This window comes from Cydia amplana, chromosome 13 (genome assembly GCF_948474715.1).
Source record: "Cydia amplana chromosome 13, ilCydAmpl1.1, whole genome shotgun sequence".
Lineage (NCBI taxonomy): Eukaryota > Metazoa > Arthropoda > Insecta > Lepidoptera > Tortricidae > Cydia > Cydia amplana.
Window position 1 is genome coordinate 1,611,538 of NC_086081.1, and position 18,496 is coordinate 1,630,033.

The 18,496-nt window shown below is 38.3% G+C and overlaps 1 protein-coding gene across 1 annotated transcript in view; it reads left to right on the forward strand.

Moving 5' to 3' along the window:
* The first annotated feature begins 2,358 nt into the window (after positions 1–2,358).
* Positions 2,359–18,496, forward strand: part of LOC134653683 (uncharacterized) — a 56,371-nt gene continuing 40,233 nt past the window's right edge. Inside the window, exons 1-12 of the mRNA XM_063509075.1 lie at positions 2,359–2,431; positions 3,903–4,072; positions 5,472–5,632; positions 6,182–6,618; positions 7,084–7,307; positions 8,718–8,820; positions 14,531–14,658; positions 14,884–15,174; positions 15,785–16,072; positions 16,438–16,937; positions 17,130–17,313; positions 17,982–18,177. Of these exons, the coding sequence (XP_063365145.1) occupies positions 2,386–2,431; positions 3,903–4,072; positions 5,472–5,632; positions 6,182–6,618; positions 7,084–7,307; positions 8,718–8,820; positions 14,531–14,658; positions 14,884–15,174; positions 15,785–16,072; positions 16,438–16,937; positions 17,130–17,313; positions 17,982–18,177 (2,728 nt within the window). The 5' untranslated portion in view covers positions 2,359–2,385. The remainder of the gene's footprint in view (positions 2,432–3,902; positions 4,073–5,471; positions 5,633–6,181; positions 6,619–7,083; positions 7,308–8,717; positions 8,821–14,530; positions 14,659–14,883; positions 15,175–15,784; positions 16,073–16,437; positions 16,938–17,129; positions 17,314–17,981; positions 18,178–18,496) is intronic.

Consider the following 18,496-nt stretch of genomic DNA (forward strand, 5'->3'; position numbering starts at 1 on the left):
TACCAGACTAGGCGCATCAGTTATGGATGCTGGTAGGTTATTATATGTATAGATTTAGCCGTTTTGGCTAGAGTACGTGGCACTGCCGCTAATTTGTGTCCATAGCGAGTTACACGGGCGATTTTTTCACCCCGTCTGGGATATTTATCGAGATTCTAGACCCACATAAGTCCTATTTGTGAAAAAAGTTTTTTTTTTCTACAGCGAATGTATGAGAATTGTAAGGGGAAAATTCAAGGGGCTGGTGGTGGAAACGGCACCACTTTTCAGCCCGGCAACATCGGGTTACGACACAGTTCTAGAGATCCTGGTCTATATCATACCATGACCGTAGTAGGAGCGTGTCAGGCAAAAAAATATTTTTTGTATTAAAAAGTATGAGACTATGCCCACTAGCCCGTTCCGTCACCGACCATACCCGTAGCGTGCCATGCACGGACCGTTAAAAATTGTCGGCGAGGATATTTTGCCGGTGCCGAAACGCTCCGTGCACGGCACGCAACATTGCCGGAACGGTGCGTGCAGGCAGCGAAACGGTGAGCATACGGGTTATAACCGGGTATGGTGACCGTTCTGAGCCCGTTATAAACGCGTTGCCGTATCTGTTGCTCGCTCTTGCCAGTATGATAACTATTCGCTCGCTCTTTCTGACGAGTCTGGCTCTCGCGAATAAAACGCGGGTACTAAGGGGATGAAACGCGGATGCTACGGGAATTATAGGTGAATGCTATGGGGATGATACGCAGTTACTACGGGCACTAAACCCTTTATGTACGGTTAGGAAACAATATGGACACGGTGTAGTGGGCATAGTAGTCCGTGTCGCGTTACATTCCGTACCTGATACGTTCATAGCACGGTCATGGTATGATACGGTGTAGTGGGCAGAGATCTAAAGGTAACTACTGAGTTCTACGTATATCAGGTATCTAAACACAGCAAAAACCAAAGTTCCTTATAGCGGCTCTGCCTAACGGAATGTTCTGTTGTTTTTATCGATATAGGTACGGCGCGTGAGTTCACATCCTCCTTTTTAACCGACTTCAAAAATAAGGAGATTCTATAGTATACATATTGCAGTGAATGACATTAATAAAATATGCTGTCGGATCTTGAAATTCCTGGTGACTTTCATTTATTAACCTTTTCGACGCCGTGTCAAACACAAAAGCTGTCACGCTTACGCCACGTCAGCGTCACCGAAGTGTCAAAACTGAAATTGAACTTTATGCATGCATATGCACGTAGGTCTATGTTGCTCTGTGGTCTGTGACCGATTAATCGGTATTTGGCGTTGAACCTACGGTGCGGATATATCGGTCATTGGCGTCCAAAAGGTTAAATGTCAAAATTATAAAATTTATTTCTCACAAGATAGCCTAAAAAAGTTGTTTAACAACATGAACAACTTAGTGTTTCCCTGTTTAAGTAAGGTTTATTCGGGTAATTCCGGAAATCGGGTAATCCCGAAAATCATTGTAAAATCACTCATATTCCGTTGTGGTAAGAGTCAGCTTTCGGAATTATCCGCCACTCTCGTTCATTCGGAAATACACGAATACACCTTAAATATGTGACTCTTAGGCACCTTAATAACACATTACCTAAACATCTCCAAAAGCCTTCTACTAAGTCCGGTTCATCCGCCATCATTATTTACGCCACAATCATTATTTATGTCATTAAATCCCCAAATGAGTAGTTACAAAATGCCATGGACAGTGTAACTGGATTACTGCGCTACCTTCATTATTCTGTAATAGACAGATTACAGAGTGGTTTAATTTTACAAGACTAATTGCTATTTTAATGAGGTCAGTTTCAGCCCCGAATTGAAATCGGGAGCTTCTCTGAGGACGTTGTAAATATTGTATGTACATGTAAATAACTTTTTATGAATAGCCCCCCTGTTGTATATACCTTTGTACTGACCATGTTTTAAGCAAATAAATTGTATGATTTCTGATTTCTGATGAAGGGAAAACATCCAAATTATAATTAGTTTAAGAATACCTAGTTATTATTAGGTAAATAATTGAATTTTCACTGTGCGTGTACCTACAGTAAAATGTGCCTACTTTGCTCCAAAATTTGCTACGTAATTCGAAATTTAACTAATTTTAATTTTAATATTATTATATTGTGGTAGGTATCATGACATAATGCCGATTTAAAGTTAGTTTAGTCTTGCACTTAAGCAGTGATTAACCAGTAATATATTATAATTAGGTATGGGACCACGTTAGGACGATAATCTCTACCAATGATTCATAATTGGCAGAGATTATCGTCCTAACGTGGTCCCAAGTCTATGGACATAATATATTTGTCTAAAATAAAAGTTTATCTTCTTTTCAGCCTCTGCATCAGTCAGGTGAAAATAATATGACGTCAAAAATTGTATTCAAGATTAATGGAAAACAATATGAAGGTAAGTTTCCGCCGTCGTCATACTTAGAGCCACCCCACACTAGCGTCTTTTGAGCGTCGGCGTCTAGTCAGCGCTATGGAAAATGGCGTCGCTGTGCAGGCGGCCTAGCCAAGGTGACGATCGCTTGCGCTTCGCCATCGAATCGCTTTGTGTCTCTCTATCACTCTTCCATTTTAGTGCAACAGTGACAGTTGCGTTACGTTCGCTACGTAGCGTTAGCGATTGGCATGTTGTCTATGGGGCCAGCGCTATTGAAAGTGGCGTCGCTGCGCAGTTGCGTCAACGATGCGTCGAGCAGCAGCCATACGGTTTGAGATATATGGGAGCCAGGAACTAATTAATTAGGCCAAACACGTTGTTCGTATTCAAAGATGTATTTCGAAGAGAATTACAAAATTACCACCAAAACATGACATTTAATTATTTATGAAATCTTAACCTACCCGCGAGTTCACTGACCCGAGTCAGCTGTGATACGTGTCTATACTGTCTATGTATAATATACATGTACATATATCACACGGCTCAGCCACGACATTGAGCGACTTGCGACGGCGACAGCGACAACCATAAGTGGGAACGAAAGGTCCAATCGCTGAGTCTCGCTCCAACCTATGGTTATTGCTGCCGCCGTCGCAAGTCGCTCAATGTCGTGGCCGAGCCGTTAGAGACGCCGACGCTCGAGAGACGCTAGTGTGGGGTCACCCTAAAGCTTCTACGAACTGCAACAACCCGTAATTGAATACTTGATCGAATGACTATTTGTCTACGTTTGTCAGGTAACTCAAATGCACTTCCCAAATTGGCAACGGAGCTTTTCTGGTAGCGATACATTGGATTCCTCGATTCAATTTACTTTTAACTTTGTTCAAGTAAATTGATTTGCTCGATGAAGTTAAGACACTGTTTTAACGTGAAATGTCTTTTAAATTTGTTAGTATAGTGTTTCGTTTTTGTTTTTGGCCGATCCACTTCACAGCGAATACAAAGGGATTGTTAGGTTTACCGCAAAACATGGAATAGACCAGTAACAAGTCGTTAGAACCATCTTGGCCCAACGGATTATCGAGTCTATAAATGACCATTTATCTATTATTTGACATTATACCTAATCTATTGTTTGGATTGGCCAAAAAGAAAAAAGAAAACACCTTAAAGGCTCCTCTAAAGTTACTAATGAACCAAATCTTGATGTGGGTTTGTTTTTTCGTTGAGAAGTTTCTATAGCCTGGCGATTGCATCATCCACTATCGAATTACAGCTCAAACAGAAACTTCACTTATAACACCGACAGATGATATCTAATTCAAGATCAAATTCATAAAATCAGAATAGGTCTCTGGGAAGTAGTTCAAAAAGTTACAAGTTTTGACTGAAAACCAATCATTCTTAGTCTTATCGGCTATACATACTTAACAAAGGTAAGGATTAATTAAAGCGTATAAAAAGACACATTTTATCTCATTTTCAGCAAACGGCAGATTCGGTCCAGACGTGTCTCTGAACGAGTACATCCGTACAATAGCAGACCTACGCGGCACGAAGGCGATGTGTCATGAGGGTGGCTGCGGTGCGTGCATAGTTTCCGTACGCGCCGCCACACCGCCCACTCATGAGATGAAGACATTCGCCGTCAACTCTGTAAGTATAATAAAACGAAGGCGATGTGTCATGAGGGTGGCTGCGGTGCGTGTATATAGTTTCCGTACGCGCCGCCACACCGCACACTGATGAGATGAAGACATTCGCCGGCAACTCCGTAAGCCGTTCCGTAACTTTTATCTCTATCCCCTCCACTTGGATTGAACTGAAATCTGATCTTGAGACCCAATGAGCAAACTGGCCTTATTGGGATTCATTCCATTTCCTTTTAAGAGCCAACAGGAGTGGTCATTTCTCCATACAAACGTACTCGACTGTTTCCTCCGTGGGTTTTGAAGCTAGAGCAATGATTTTTTCAACACAGATTAATATTGTCAATATCTGTGTCAGACCGTTTTGCTTTTTTTGATATTTTTGTTTTATAGGCGCTAGAGCCCTTCAAAAATTGCCAAAATGGCCTAATTGACTATGCCGCAATGAGAGGCGTGCTATTCAAAACTGACATCAATTAGTCAAAAAAGCAAAACGGTCCGACACAGATAATGTCATAATCATTTAGATTTCCAAATTTGGTTACGATTGGTTAAGTTTTGGAGGAGGAAACAGTCGAGTACGAAACCTCGATTTTTGATATTTTTACGCAGGATTTTTCGCCTTGTCCTTATCGCACTAGTTTTAGGAGCCGCTTCCGTTAGCGAGATGGGTATATTTACCTAAAATATTGAAACTTAGCTCCTGTTGGCTCTTAAGGTTTTTCTTCATTCAATAACTATATTTGACCGAAGCGTAGCGAAGGTTTACGTTTTGACTCGGGCATTTTGCTTTTGTATGTCCGGATGTTCTCCTCTACAGGTCACAATTCTCAACCGATTCTTGTGAAATTTTGTGACCAGATTCTATGAGTAAATATTTTTTTTTTGTCGATCCCGTTTTTGGAAATTTTCAAAAATGGAGGAGTTGTGATACCTCGCGCTTAAACAAATAGTCGTATCCATATCATAAGAGTATTTTCTTTTTGAGACATATTTACATAGTAAATGGCAAAAAATGCAGAAAAATTGTATTGCTGGTTTAGGCGGTATTTAGATATTTAGTTTGTACTCGAGAATGAGTAGCCGAATTTCGTCAGCTTAGCTAAGAACTATCATGGCGCATTTTGTAAACAATCGCTTTTTTTGTTTGCACACAGAAAGTCTGGGTTCGATCCCCAGTAAGACATAACTTTTTGTATTTTTTTTTTCACTTAAACTTCAATTTTTTTTTAATAAATTAAAATCTTTGTATTGTTGATTGATTACACCGATGTGTGGCGCTGTCATCGTGCACGGTCCCAATAAGCTATGCTCGCGAGGTCTACAGCTCACAGAGCCACTAGTAGTATCGATTTGAAACTTCACACAGAAAATTTTACTATAGGTACCTATAAATATATTTCCAGTGTCTGGTTTCCGTCCTCTCCTGCCACGGCTGGGAGATCACGACAGTGGAAGGAGTTGGCAACAGGAACAAAGGCTACCACGACATTCAGACCAGGCTGGCCAAGTTCAACGGGACGCAGTGCGGGTACTGCACTCCTGGCTGGATCATGAACATGTACAGGTAAATAATTACTGTAATCCGCAGACCATTGATGACCAAGGTCACGACGTTGCTTCACGAAGCTTCTCATTCACACTTGTAGGTTTTGGTATGGGAAAAGATAGTAATTAAGAGTTATAAAACAGCAAACCTCTAATTTTGTCCCTTTGAAACAAACACAAATGATAGATAAAGTACGATTATCAATAGCTTGCGAGACTGCATCCTGCCAGAAAACTTAATTTATTCTAGAAATTATAAAGTTACATAGAATTAACAATAGATCTAAAATAATAATCTTCGACTATGTTGTCAAGGTCAAAACACTAGAGCAATTGGTTTCATTAAAAATATTTCAAATTGCTAAAGAATGATCTAGAAGAGACTGACTGGATGTAAATGTGTGATAGATAAGGTAGCTTCGACTTGACTGAATATGCAACACTGTAATCTTTTACAATTACTTACATACCTACACAAATTCAAGTTAAATATTTAATGTAAGTATGTAGGTACATAACTAACTAATATAGTTATTACATTAACTCAAGATTTATATTTTTGTTGCAGCCTTCATACAGCAAAGAAAGGCAAACTAACTACAACAGAAATCGAGAATTCATTTGCTGGCAATATCTGCAGATGCACAGGATATAGACCAATCGCAGATGCATTCAAAACCTTCGCCACAGATGCAGACAAAGATCTCGTCAATAAAATGACAGATCTTGAAGATTTGGGCATGTTTAAACCTTGTGGTGTATCTTGCAACAAGAAATGTGTACACAAGAACAGAGATGATGATATTCTACTTGGTAAACTAAATTTTGAAGAAGTCAAAGAAAAATCAGATGATGATTGGTGTATTGTAGAAAAAGCAAACAAGGAATTAATAATTTTAGAGTATGGGGCACAGAAATGGTACAAAGCTTTTACACTTGAGCATGTGTTTGAAATTATGGCAATGTGCAAGGAGTACAAATTGATTGCTGGGAATACGGGACAAGGTAATACTTATTTTACAAGGAGGCAAAGATGTTGTTTAACCTCTCGTGCTAATATTGATAACCGAGCAAGCCAAAGATTCCAAAATTTATTCATATTTCAAAATGTGGAATCTACAGCGTTGCGAGGATTTCAAGGCACGAAGGTAAAACAAACTTTGCTGACCATTGAAACACAACTTTTTCACCACACCAACGCGAGGAAAATACTAACTGTAAAAATCTAATCAAATCAAATCCCATTGAACGCTATTAAATACTTATTTATCATTAAAAAGTCAATTAAGAGCTAACACGAGGAAACAACTCAAAAACTGCATCAATTTACGTTGTCACTCTTGTGGATAAAATGCAAGTTCCTCATCAGTTTTTGAAGAATAAAGAGTCACCTGACAATGTAGTTAACATAAAATTAGCAGAAATTTTAGTAAACGAAGCGGTCCTTTTCAAACGCCTATGTAATTTCAGGTGTCTACCACGTTGAAAAATACCCTTCAAATGTGATAGACATATTTAACGTGGCGGAAATGAAAGGATACATGATGGATGTGAACCTAGTGCTGGGGGCTGGCATGACATTGACAGACATGATGGAGCTTTTCCTACAGCTGTCAGCGCAAAACGAAGACTTCGCTTACCTCAAGCAGTTTTATGAGCACATGGACTTAGTTGCCCATATACCAGTGAGAAATGTAAGTATATTGTGTATTAAGGGCGGTAGAGAATTTGAACGAGTGTGAAGAGAAGCACGGAGCTGGAAGCGACGGCTTCATAAACACGAGTTTGTAATTCCTGTACCGCCCGTGGCAAACACGTTTTTCATCACACTTGTGAGGAAAAAAGGGACTTGTGCCTAATATAGCATTTATGGACCGCATCGCCTAGCAAGTGTGATGAAAAAACACATTTCCTAGCAAGTGTGAAGAAAAAATAATGACGTCAGAATACGTGTAATTCATATTGTCTCTCTTGTTAAAGCAGCGATATTGATGCGAGTGCTAATAAATATTGAGTCCGTAACGAGTAAATCAAGAAATTCTTAAATAGAGTCACAGTGTGGGACTCAAAAACATACTTAATAGTCCCTGGTGCAGACTTAATTATACGGCAAATGATGATGATGGAATTTCCTTTTGCAGTGTTGCTCCTCTTGACACACAGATTGATTTAGGAAGGGGAGCCAATCGAATTTTTCATGCAAATTTTTGTCTTCCGGGGGGGTGCCCCCCGAAATTTGTAAAAAATAATTCTAATAGCTGTAACACACATCGTTGTATACTATTCGGTGAGCTTGTGGTCGAAAGTAGGTCTACATTTTATTTTTTTCTTCACATTTTTTAGAAATAAATATACCATGTGTATACTTTTTATAACGAGGAATAGTAGGGCTATTTCCTGAATTTTTTTTTTGTATATATTAAAATAAGGAAAATTTTGGCATTTATTCGGAAAAAAATAAAATAGCAAAATTTTTTTTTTTCAAATTATTTATATGAAACCATATAAATTAAATACCAGAAATTAATTTAGCATCCTTGAGTTACACGAAAATGATACCAAACTTGACCAAATAGCAAAACTTTATTTTTTACAAATTTCGGGGGGCACCCCCCTTGAAGTCAAAAATTTGCATCAAAAATTCGATTGGCTCCCCTTCGTAAATCAATCTGTGAGTCAAAAGGAGCAACTCTGCAAAAGGAAATTCCATCATCATCATTTGCCGTAAATCGCACTTTTTTGTCATGTGCGCCAGGGACTATAATAAATAACTTTTAACTCATTGTGAAAATGTGCAAATGCATATTTTCCTCACAAGTGTGATGAAAAACATTGCGCGTGCCAGGGGCGGTACCTACACAGGAGTTGCGAACTCGTGTCAAATAAGTAATTAAGCCCTCGACTTCGGCTTCGGGCTTCAATTCACACTCGATCGTAAATTTTATAAAACTTCTCAGATTTTATAAAATGGACTGACGCAATTAAATAAAAAAAAATGCATTTATTTCAGACTTAAGTGTCCATAGTTTGTTAGTAACAACAAAAAATACTTAAACAACTATACAATATACAATTAATACAAAATATACTATTAAACATTTCAGATTGGCACAATCGGAGGAAATCTGTATTTAAAATATGTTAACAACGATTTTCAATCAGATTTGTTTCTGCTTTTTGAAACCGTTGGAGCTATAGTAACGATAGGTAAGTGTGTATAATGATGCTTTTATTCATCATCTTCCTCGCGTTGTCCCGGCATTTTGCCACGGCTCATGGGAGCCTGGGGTCCGCTTGGCAACTAATCCCAGGAATTGGCGTGGGCACTAGTTTTTACGAAAGCGACTGCCATCTGACCTTCCAACCCAGAGGGTAAACTAGGGCCTAGTATATTGGGAGTAGTATTGGGATTAGTCCCAAAGTGGTAAAATGTGTGTCCCCCCCCCCGTAACTTCTAAAATAAGAGAATGATAAAACTAAAAAAAATATATGATGTACGAGGGGTGTTCAAAATATTCTCGGTATGAGAATGAAAACAAACAAGTACGAAAAGTTTGATATTTTTATTTTTCAATATACTCCCCCCCTATGTTCATACACTTAAAAGATCGATCAATTATTTTTTTTAATCCCTCGTAAAAATATTTTTTATCTTTCGTGTAAAAATGCTCCTCCACTGCCGCCTTCAATGCTTCATCGTCAGAAAATTTATTTCCACGCAGATCCTTTTTAAGATTGGGGAGCAAAAAGAAGTCGCTGGGGGCTAAGTCCGGACTATACGGTGGGTGAGTAACAGTTTTAAACCCACATTCAACAATAGCTGCCTTGGCAATATGAGCAGTAAGGACGGGGGCGTTGTCATGCAGAAGCAGAATACCTTTGGTTAACTTTCCTCGCCTCTTTTCTTTAATTACATCCTTTAATTGACGTAGAATGTTAGCGTAGTACTGTCCTGTGATATTTACACCTTTTTCTTTATAATCGATTAGTAATACTCCTTCACAATCCCAAAATATCGTGGTCATGACCTTGCCAGCTGAAGGGATGACCTTGAACTTCTTGGGATGAGCTGAACCCTTAATGTGCCACTGCATGAATTCTTGTTTACTCTCTGGGTCATAATGATGAACCCAGGTTTCATCTCCAGTAACTATTCTTTGCAGCACCTCATCAGGATTTTCACCGCACAGGTCAATAAAATCGGAACAACAAGCTACTCGCATGTCTTTTTGAAGCCGAGTCAGCATTCGCGGAACCCATCTTGCACTTACTTTTGACATATTAAGATGGTCATGTATAATATCATGTACGGTACCAATAGAGAGATTGGTTACTTGTGCTATAGATTTTACCTTCACTCGACCGTCTTCCAATATAAGTTTTTCCACTTTATCAATATTTTCTTGTGAAGTAGCTACTACAGGCCGGCCAGGTCTAGGGTCATCTTCAATACTCTCCCTTCCGCGTTTAAACTCGCTTGACCACTTTTGAATGGTAGATAAAGAAGGAGCAGACTCACGGTAAACACAATCCATTTCCTCTTTTATGGTTTTTTGATTTTTACCCTGTTTTGTCAAGAATTTTATCACGCATCGATGTTCTAATTTAGTTAACATTGTCAATTCGCACATGATGTTCATGTTTGTTCAGCAATTGCAGAAAAACAAAAGACTATCTCGGTTCGAATTATACTTTTTTTTAATGTCAATGAATAAACCTTAGCGGCCAGTAACGAAAGAAATTTTAGAAGAGGTCGTAAGATATCAATACCGAGAATATTTTGAACGCCCCTCGTACATTACCATGTAAACTTCCACCGAAAATTGGTTTGAACGAGATCTAGTAAGTAGTTTTTTTTTTATACGTCTTAAATCGCCTAAATACGGAACCCTTCATGGGCGAGTCCGACTCGCACTTGGCCGCTTTTTTAAATAGATAGAGTGATTCAAGAGGGAGGTTTATGTATAATTTTGTTAACCCGTGCAAAGCCGGGGCGGGTTGCTAGTACTTTATTAGGTACTAATGTAAAATGTATGACGATGTGTTCTAAATAAATATTTTATTATTATTTAATAAAAGTATCATTATACTAGTATATACTATTAAACATTTCAGATTGGCACAATCGGAGGAAATCTGTATTTAAAATATGTTAACAACGATTTTCAATCAGATTTGTTTCTGCTTTTTGAAACCGTTGGAGCTATAGTAACGATAGGTAAGTGTGTATAATGATGCTTTTATTCATCATCTTCCTCGCGTTTTCCCGGCATTTTGCCACGGCTCATGGGAGCCTGGGGTCCGCTTGGCAACTAATCCCAGGAATTGGCGTGGGCACTAGTTTTTACGAAAGCGACTGCCATCTGACCTTCCAACCCAGAGGGTAAACTAGGGCCTAGTATATTGGGAGTAGTATTGGGATTAGTCCGGTTTCCTCACGATGTTTTCCTTCACCGAAAAGCGACTGGTAAATATCAAATGATATTTCGTACATAAGTTCCGAAAAACTCATTGGTACGAGCCGGGGTTCGAACCCGCGACCTCCAGATTGCAAGTCGCACGCTCTTACCGCTAGGCCACCAGCGTTCGTATAATGATACTTTTATTAAATAATAATAAAATATTTATTTAGAACACATCGTCATACATTTTACATTAGTACCTAATAAAGTACTAGCAACCCGCCCCGGCTTTGCACGGGTTAACAAAATTATACATAAACCTCCCTCTTGAATCACTCTATCTATTTAAAAAAGCGGCCAAGTGCGAGTCGGACTCGCCCATGAAGGGTTCCGTATTTAGGCGATTTAAGACGTATAAAAAAAAAACTACTTACTAGATCTCGTTCAAACCAATTTTCGGTGGAAGTTTACATGGTAATGTACGAGGGGCGTTCAAAATATTCTCGGTATTGATATCTTACGACCTCTTCTAAAATTTCTTTCGTTACTGGCCGCTAAGGTTTATTCATTGACATTAAAAAAAAGTATAATTCGAACCGAGATAGTCTTTTGTTTTTCTGCAATTGCTGAACAAACATGAACATCATGTGCGAATTGACAATGTTAACTAAATTAGAACATCGATGCGTGATAAAATTCTTGACAAAACAGGGTAAAAATCAAAAAACCATAAAAGAGGAAATGGATTGTGTTTACCGTGAGTCTGCTCCTTCTTTATCTACCATTCAAAAGTGGTCAAGCGAGTTTAAACGCGGAAGGGAGAGTATTGAAGATGACCCTAGACCTGGCCGGCCTGTAGTAGCTACTTCACAAGAAAATATTGATAAAGTGGAAAAACTTATATTGGAAGACGGTCGAGTGAAGGTAAAATCTATAGCACAAGTAACCAATCTCTCTATTGGTACCGTACATGATATTATACATGACCATCTTAATATGTCAAAAGTAAGTGCAAGATGGGTTCCGCGAATGCTGACTCGGCTTCAAAAAGACATGCGAGTAGCTTGTTGTTCCGATTTTATTGACCTGTGCGGTGAAAATCCTGATGAGGTGCTGCAAAGAATAGTTACTGGAGATGAAACCTGGGTTCATCATTATGACCCAGAGAGTAAACAAGAATTCATGCAGTGGCACATTAAGGGTTCAGCTCATCCCAAGAAGTTCAAGGTCATCCCTTCAGCTGGCAAGGTCATGACCACGATATTTTGGGATTGTGAAGGAGTATTACTAATCGATTATAAAGAAAAAGGTGTAAATATCACAGGACAGTACTACGCTAACATTCTACGTCAATTAAAGGATGTAATTAAAGAAAAGAGGCGAGGAAAGTTAACCAAAGGTATTCTGCTTCTGCATGACAACGCCCCCGTCCTTACTGCTCATATTGCCAAGGCAGCTATTGTTGAATGTGGGTTTAAAACTGTTACTCACCCACCGTATAGTCCGGACTTAGCCCCCAGCGACTTCTTTTTGCTCCCCAATCTTAAAAAGGATCTGCGTGGAAATAAATTTTCTGACGATGAAGCATTGAAGGCGGCAGTGGAGGAGCATTTTTACACGAAAGATAAAAAATATTTTTACGAGGGATTAAAAAAAATAATTGATCGATCTTTTAAGTGTATGAACATAGGGGGGGAGTATATTGAAAAATAAAAATATCAAACTTTTCGTACTTGTTTGTTTTCATTCTCATACCGAGAATATTTTGAACACCCCTCGTACATCATATATTTTTTTTAGTTTTATCATTCTCTTATTTTAGAAGTTACGGGGGGGGGGACACACATTTTACCACTTTGGAAGTGTCTCTCGCGCAAACTATTCAGTTTAGAAAAAAATGATATTAGAAACCTCAATATCATTTTTGAAGACCTATCCATAGATACCCCACACGTATGGGTTTGATGAAAAAAAATTTTTTGAGTTTCAGTTCGAAGTATGGGGAACCCCAAAAATTTATTATAATTTTTTTTCTATTTTTGTGTGAAAATCTTAATGCGGTTCACAGAATACATCTACTTACCAAGTTTCAACAGTATAGTTCTTATAGTTTCGGAGAAAAGTGGCTGTGACATACGGACGGACAGACAGACGGACAGACAGACGGACAGACAGACATGACGAATCTATAAGGGTTCCGTTTTTTGCCATTTGGCTACGGAACCCTAAAAACCGCATCAAAATCCATTGCGTGCTTTTAGAAGAGCATACATAGGGACAGACAGACAGCGGGAAGCGACTTTGTTTTGATGACTATGTAGTATGATGTACGTCTTTTTACACGAGTGCCCAAAAAAAAGAGTGTACCTTTTGTTTTTCGAATTCTGTAAGTATCTCAAGCTAAATAAAGAATTACAGTTTTTGTTCCATTGTTTGCTTTTTCATGGAAAAACGCATTTTTTTTGTAAATTTCATTTTTCCTCTTGTTCAACAAGTTCTTAATAACAGCCACGGGGCTAAATTCTACAAAAGAACTGAAAATATTTATTTTCAGAATTCTTAAACAGAATAGTAGCTACCCATTCAACCGTATGTTACGGAGGCAATTTAAGGTGCCGTGGGTTCAGCCGGCAGTTTTTTGAAAAATCGTAGCGTTTCTTTGGATCATAATACGGTTGGCAAAAAATATGAATTACAAACTTGAGGTATTTTTCTAGTAATTTTATCGATTCGAAACCTGAACAACTGTCGCTTGATAGGAAAAAATCATAAATATAAAACAAAACACACCATTAAGAAATTATAAATATTTTTGCACAAATGCTATTAACATAATAATTGCTTATACTCGTACATAATGTTATTTTTGATCGAACTTATCGATTACTTTCTTTGCTAAAAATAAGTAAAAATAACATTTCAACAAAAATGATATCCGCAATCCCAATTATGCACGGCTGTCCACCCAGTGCTCAGCGAGCTGCGTTCGGAGAAGGACCTGACAATCGCACATCGACAAACGCCAAACGAATAGAAAAATGTATCGGGATAACAGATGCTACAAAAAGTCACGTGACTATTTCCAACATAAATGGTAGGATCCTAATAGATATGTTATATATACGCGTGCGTGGGTCCGTGAGGGACAAAACATACGCAATGCGACACTATGATTGGTCGAATTTATTTGTTGCCTACCATAATCCATACTAATTTACGGTGGGAAATTAAAACCATGTGAGACAGTGACAAGGACTAACAATAATAGCGCTTTCGCTGCTACTCCTACTGAAAGATACATAAGACATGCATAAGAGTATCCCGTTCGGTCATTTCCCCCACTGTTCAGTTAAAATACAGTGTATCAGTTAAAATACTAGATTCATGATTTAATACACTACTTAAGTTTCGTTTGGCGTTTTCTATCAAATGATTGTCATCTTGGCTATTAGGTACGCTCCCTGAACTCGCTGCACCTTAAGCAAAGTTCTAAGTTTATAAATTGTGATTTACAGCGGAAGGAGAGCGCAAAAAGAAGACTGTAACGTTGCCGGCGTTCTTGAAAATGAACATGAAAAGAAAAATCATACTCAATATTATGCTTCCTCCTTTATCGAAATGGTGTTCGGTTAAAACTTACAAGGTAAATTTAAATATTTATAAAAAAAAATTAACTGAAGATGAAAATAGCCTCGAAAATCGCCCTCTCATACAAACGAAGTCCTCATTCCTTTAAAATGTGATTATTTGCAAGTTGCCAACCAACCATAACTAGTTTTGCAACTCAAAGATCTTGAATAAGAAAAAGGTTTTATAAAATTCTACCTCACAAAATTCGTATTTAATTTATATCTTCATTCCTTTTAAGATAATGCCTCGCTCACAAAACGCGCACGCCGTCGTCAATGCAGGTTTCCTCTTCAAATTCAAACGTGACACAAACGTTATAGAAAAATCCTCATTGATATTTGGAAGCATATCAGCCAATTTCATTCACGCTGAGAGAACGGAGAACGCCTTGATTGGTAAAGATCTGTTTACCAATGAGACTGTGCAGTTAGCTGTGAAGACTTTATTTGAAGAAGTTAATCCGGAAGAGGCGCCGCCGGAACCCGGAGCGGCTTACCGGCGGATGCTAGCTGTTGCTCTTTTCTACAAGGTAGTTAAAAATTTGCGCAATACATACCTTTTTTAGGGTTCCGTACCTCAAAAGGAAAAAACGGAACCCTTATAGGATCACTCGTGCGTCTGTCTGTCTGCCTGTCCGACCCCCCCCCCCCCTTTGTCTTCGAAACTACTGGGTGTACATTTTTGAAAAAAAATACACAAAATGATACCGACTCGCACTTGGCCGGTTTTTTTTTTATTAGCCTATTTGGTGTCCCACTGCTGGCAGGGCTCCCCTTGTTTTCTCCACTCGACCCTGTCATCGGCATTTTCCCACCATTTGGGGTAGAATGCATCCAAGTCGTCCCGCCATGTCCTTTTCGGTCTGCCTGAACCCTGGATGAACACATACCTAAATATGGGTTTTACTGCTAAATATGGGTTTTTTGGCCGTGTATACATAATTTTCTAAATGACTGCAGTACCTAAAACGTAGTTCTTTATCGAGTAATTTTTCTAATTATCAGATCCCCACGGAACTATATGTATATCAAAGAAAAGTATAAGTTATCAAGTTTTTCTTCGCAGCTTCTCATTCTATTGGAGGCGATTCCTTTTTAGACACATTTAAAGTAACTGGCATATCTTCTTGGAATTTCTAGGCGGTGCTATATTTATGTCCTGATGGAAAACTAGATCCTAGACACCGGTCTGGCGGTGAAGCAATAAAAAGAAGTACATCCCAGGGCACACAAACCTTTGACACGGACAAAAGTATCTGGCCTTTAAATCAGCCAATACCTAAACTAGAAGCTCTGGTACAATGTAGTGGTGAAGCTACTTTTGCAAATGACTTGCAGTCGGTAACTGACGAAGTTTATGGTGCATTTGTTTGTGCTGATGCAAAACCTGGCAGCATTATTAGCGGATTTGATAATACCGAAGCTATGGTAAGTAAAACATGTTTGAAGGAACAATTTATTCTGATTGCCATATCAAAGGGATGGGAAATGTATTTTCAATTTGAAATACCTCCCAATCTATAAAATATTAAATGAATACTGGAAGTTTGTCTACTTGTGAACTATTAGATTGCAGATCAATATAATACAATAGTTATTTACGATACAAGGCAAGTAAAAAACTCGCAACGAGTGGTGATGAATTAAAACATGATCGAAGGGAGTAACAGGAGTTGCAACTATTTGCACGTGTATTGTACAACGTTTTACAGTACATTCAATATTCGATATAGGCACGGAAAGTGTCAAATGTACTGTAAAATATTTTCTAACGAGATTATTTTTCTTTTAAGAAACTTCCGGGAGTTTTAGCTTTCTACACCGCTCAAGATATACCAGGAGTTAACTCATTTACAGCTTTGAATGTTCCGCTAATTGTGGACGAAGAAGAAATACTATGCTCCAAAGAAGTAAAGTTCTATGGTCAACCTGCGGCGATAATCGTAGCTAATAGAGAAAAGACCGCAAACAGAGCTGCAAAACTCGTCAAAGTAAAATATGCTAGCATCAGTGAAAGACTTCCTTTATTAACCGTTAAAGATGTTCTAAAATCATCTGAAGAGACTAAACGAATAAAGAATAATAAGACAGTAGAACCAGTTGACGTTGGTAATGACGTACATTTGGTGTTGAAAGGAGAATTTAATTTGGAAACACAATACCATTATTATATGGAACCTCAGACGTGTGTAGTAAGACCTACTGAAGACGGGATGGAAGTATACTCGGCCACTCAATGGTTAGATTTGACGAATGTGGCTGTAGCGCAATGCTTAAAACTGCCAGCAAACAGGTAAGTTAATTAGTAAAAATTACAGTTTCTACATAAGTATAAGTTGGGATACTATATTTAATATAAGGGTCAAGATTCAAGATGTCTTCATTAGTTCCATAAAACAAATTCTTTCTTTTTTTATCCAGGTTTAACCCTGTAATACTAAACTTTTAAAACTAAGCGTATGCAAAAAAATATTTTTTTTTACAGTGTCAACGTGATAGTCCGTCGAGTGGGCGGCTCGTACGGCGGCAAAATATCACGATCTGTACAAATCGCGTGCGCAGCTGCGCTAGTATCGCACTTGGGGAACAAGACTTGCAGATTCATAGTGCCTCTGCAAACCAACTTCAAAATTGCTGGCAAGAGAATACCAACATATTCCAATTTTGATGTATGTACAAAATATTTATGAGTCCCGTTCTGTTTACCTACATTCTTGGCCAACTCGTTTTTGGGACATGCAGAAAAGCAAAAGTGGTTTCGTTGTATGTTCCCTAAAATAAAGTTTAATGGAGCTTGATTTGTGGTTTTGACTAAAATTATGTAAATTAAATGTGGTATTTAACTATACCAAAATTGTGACCATTTGCTTCACCATGTTCTAAATTTTTGTATTACCCTTTTGCAAGTATGTAATAGGTAATTAGGTAGGTACGTAGGTACGTACCTACCTAATTACCTATTACATACTAAAAAAGGACAAATAAAAAAGTCCTATTAAAAAAGGACAAATGTCATTTATTTAAGTTACTATAAATAGGTATTTATAGTAACTTAAATAAATGACATTTGTCCTTTTTTCCAGAGTTTCTCTGCAATTATTTTGGCTTTTAGTCTCTTAATTACATCCGCAGCAAATTGCAGCAATATTGACTATACCCTCAAAACGTGCCTTGCTAAGCTAAAAGCAATATTTTAAATGAAAATTGAATGCAATCTGAAAGTTCCATTGTCGAGTTCATTTGTTTTAAGATACCGCCTTTTAGCTAAGGAGGGCAGAAATATTCTCCTGTGCACGTCACTTCAGCATAAATGATTACAAATAATGTGTATTTTCAGGTTGGAGTTAATAAGGAAGGTGTAATACAGTACTTAAAGAATACATTCTATCAAGACAACGGCTGTTCGGATAACGAGACCATAAGCCCAATAACCATCAATCATTTCCTTAACTGCTACAACTCTAGACGGTGGTACATAGAAGCTAACAGTGTAGCTACCGACACCCCTTCTAATACGTGGTGTAGAGCTCCTTGTAAGTAGCGATTTATTTGAAATTATGTAGATTGTAGATACTTAAGAAGTTCATCAAAATGTGTCCGTCTGTATGTAGATCATCATCTTCCTCGCGTTGTCCCGGCATTTTGCTACGGCTCACGGGAGCCTAGGGGTCCGCTTGACAACTAATCCCAAGAATTGGCGAAGGCACTAGCTTTTACGAAAGCGACTGCCATCTGACCTTCCAACCCAGAGGGTAAACTATAGGCCTTATTGGGATTAGTCCGGTTTCCTCAGGATGTTTTCTTTCACCGAAAAGAGACTGGTAAATACCTAATAATATTTCAAAAGATAAC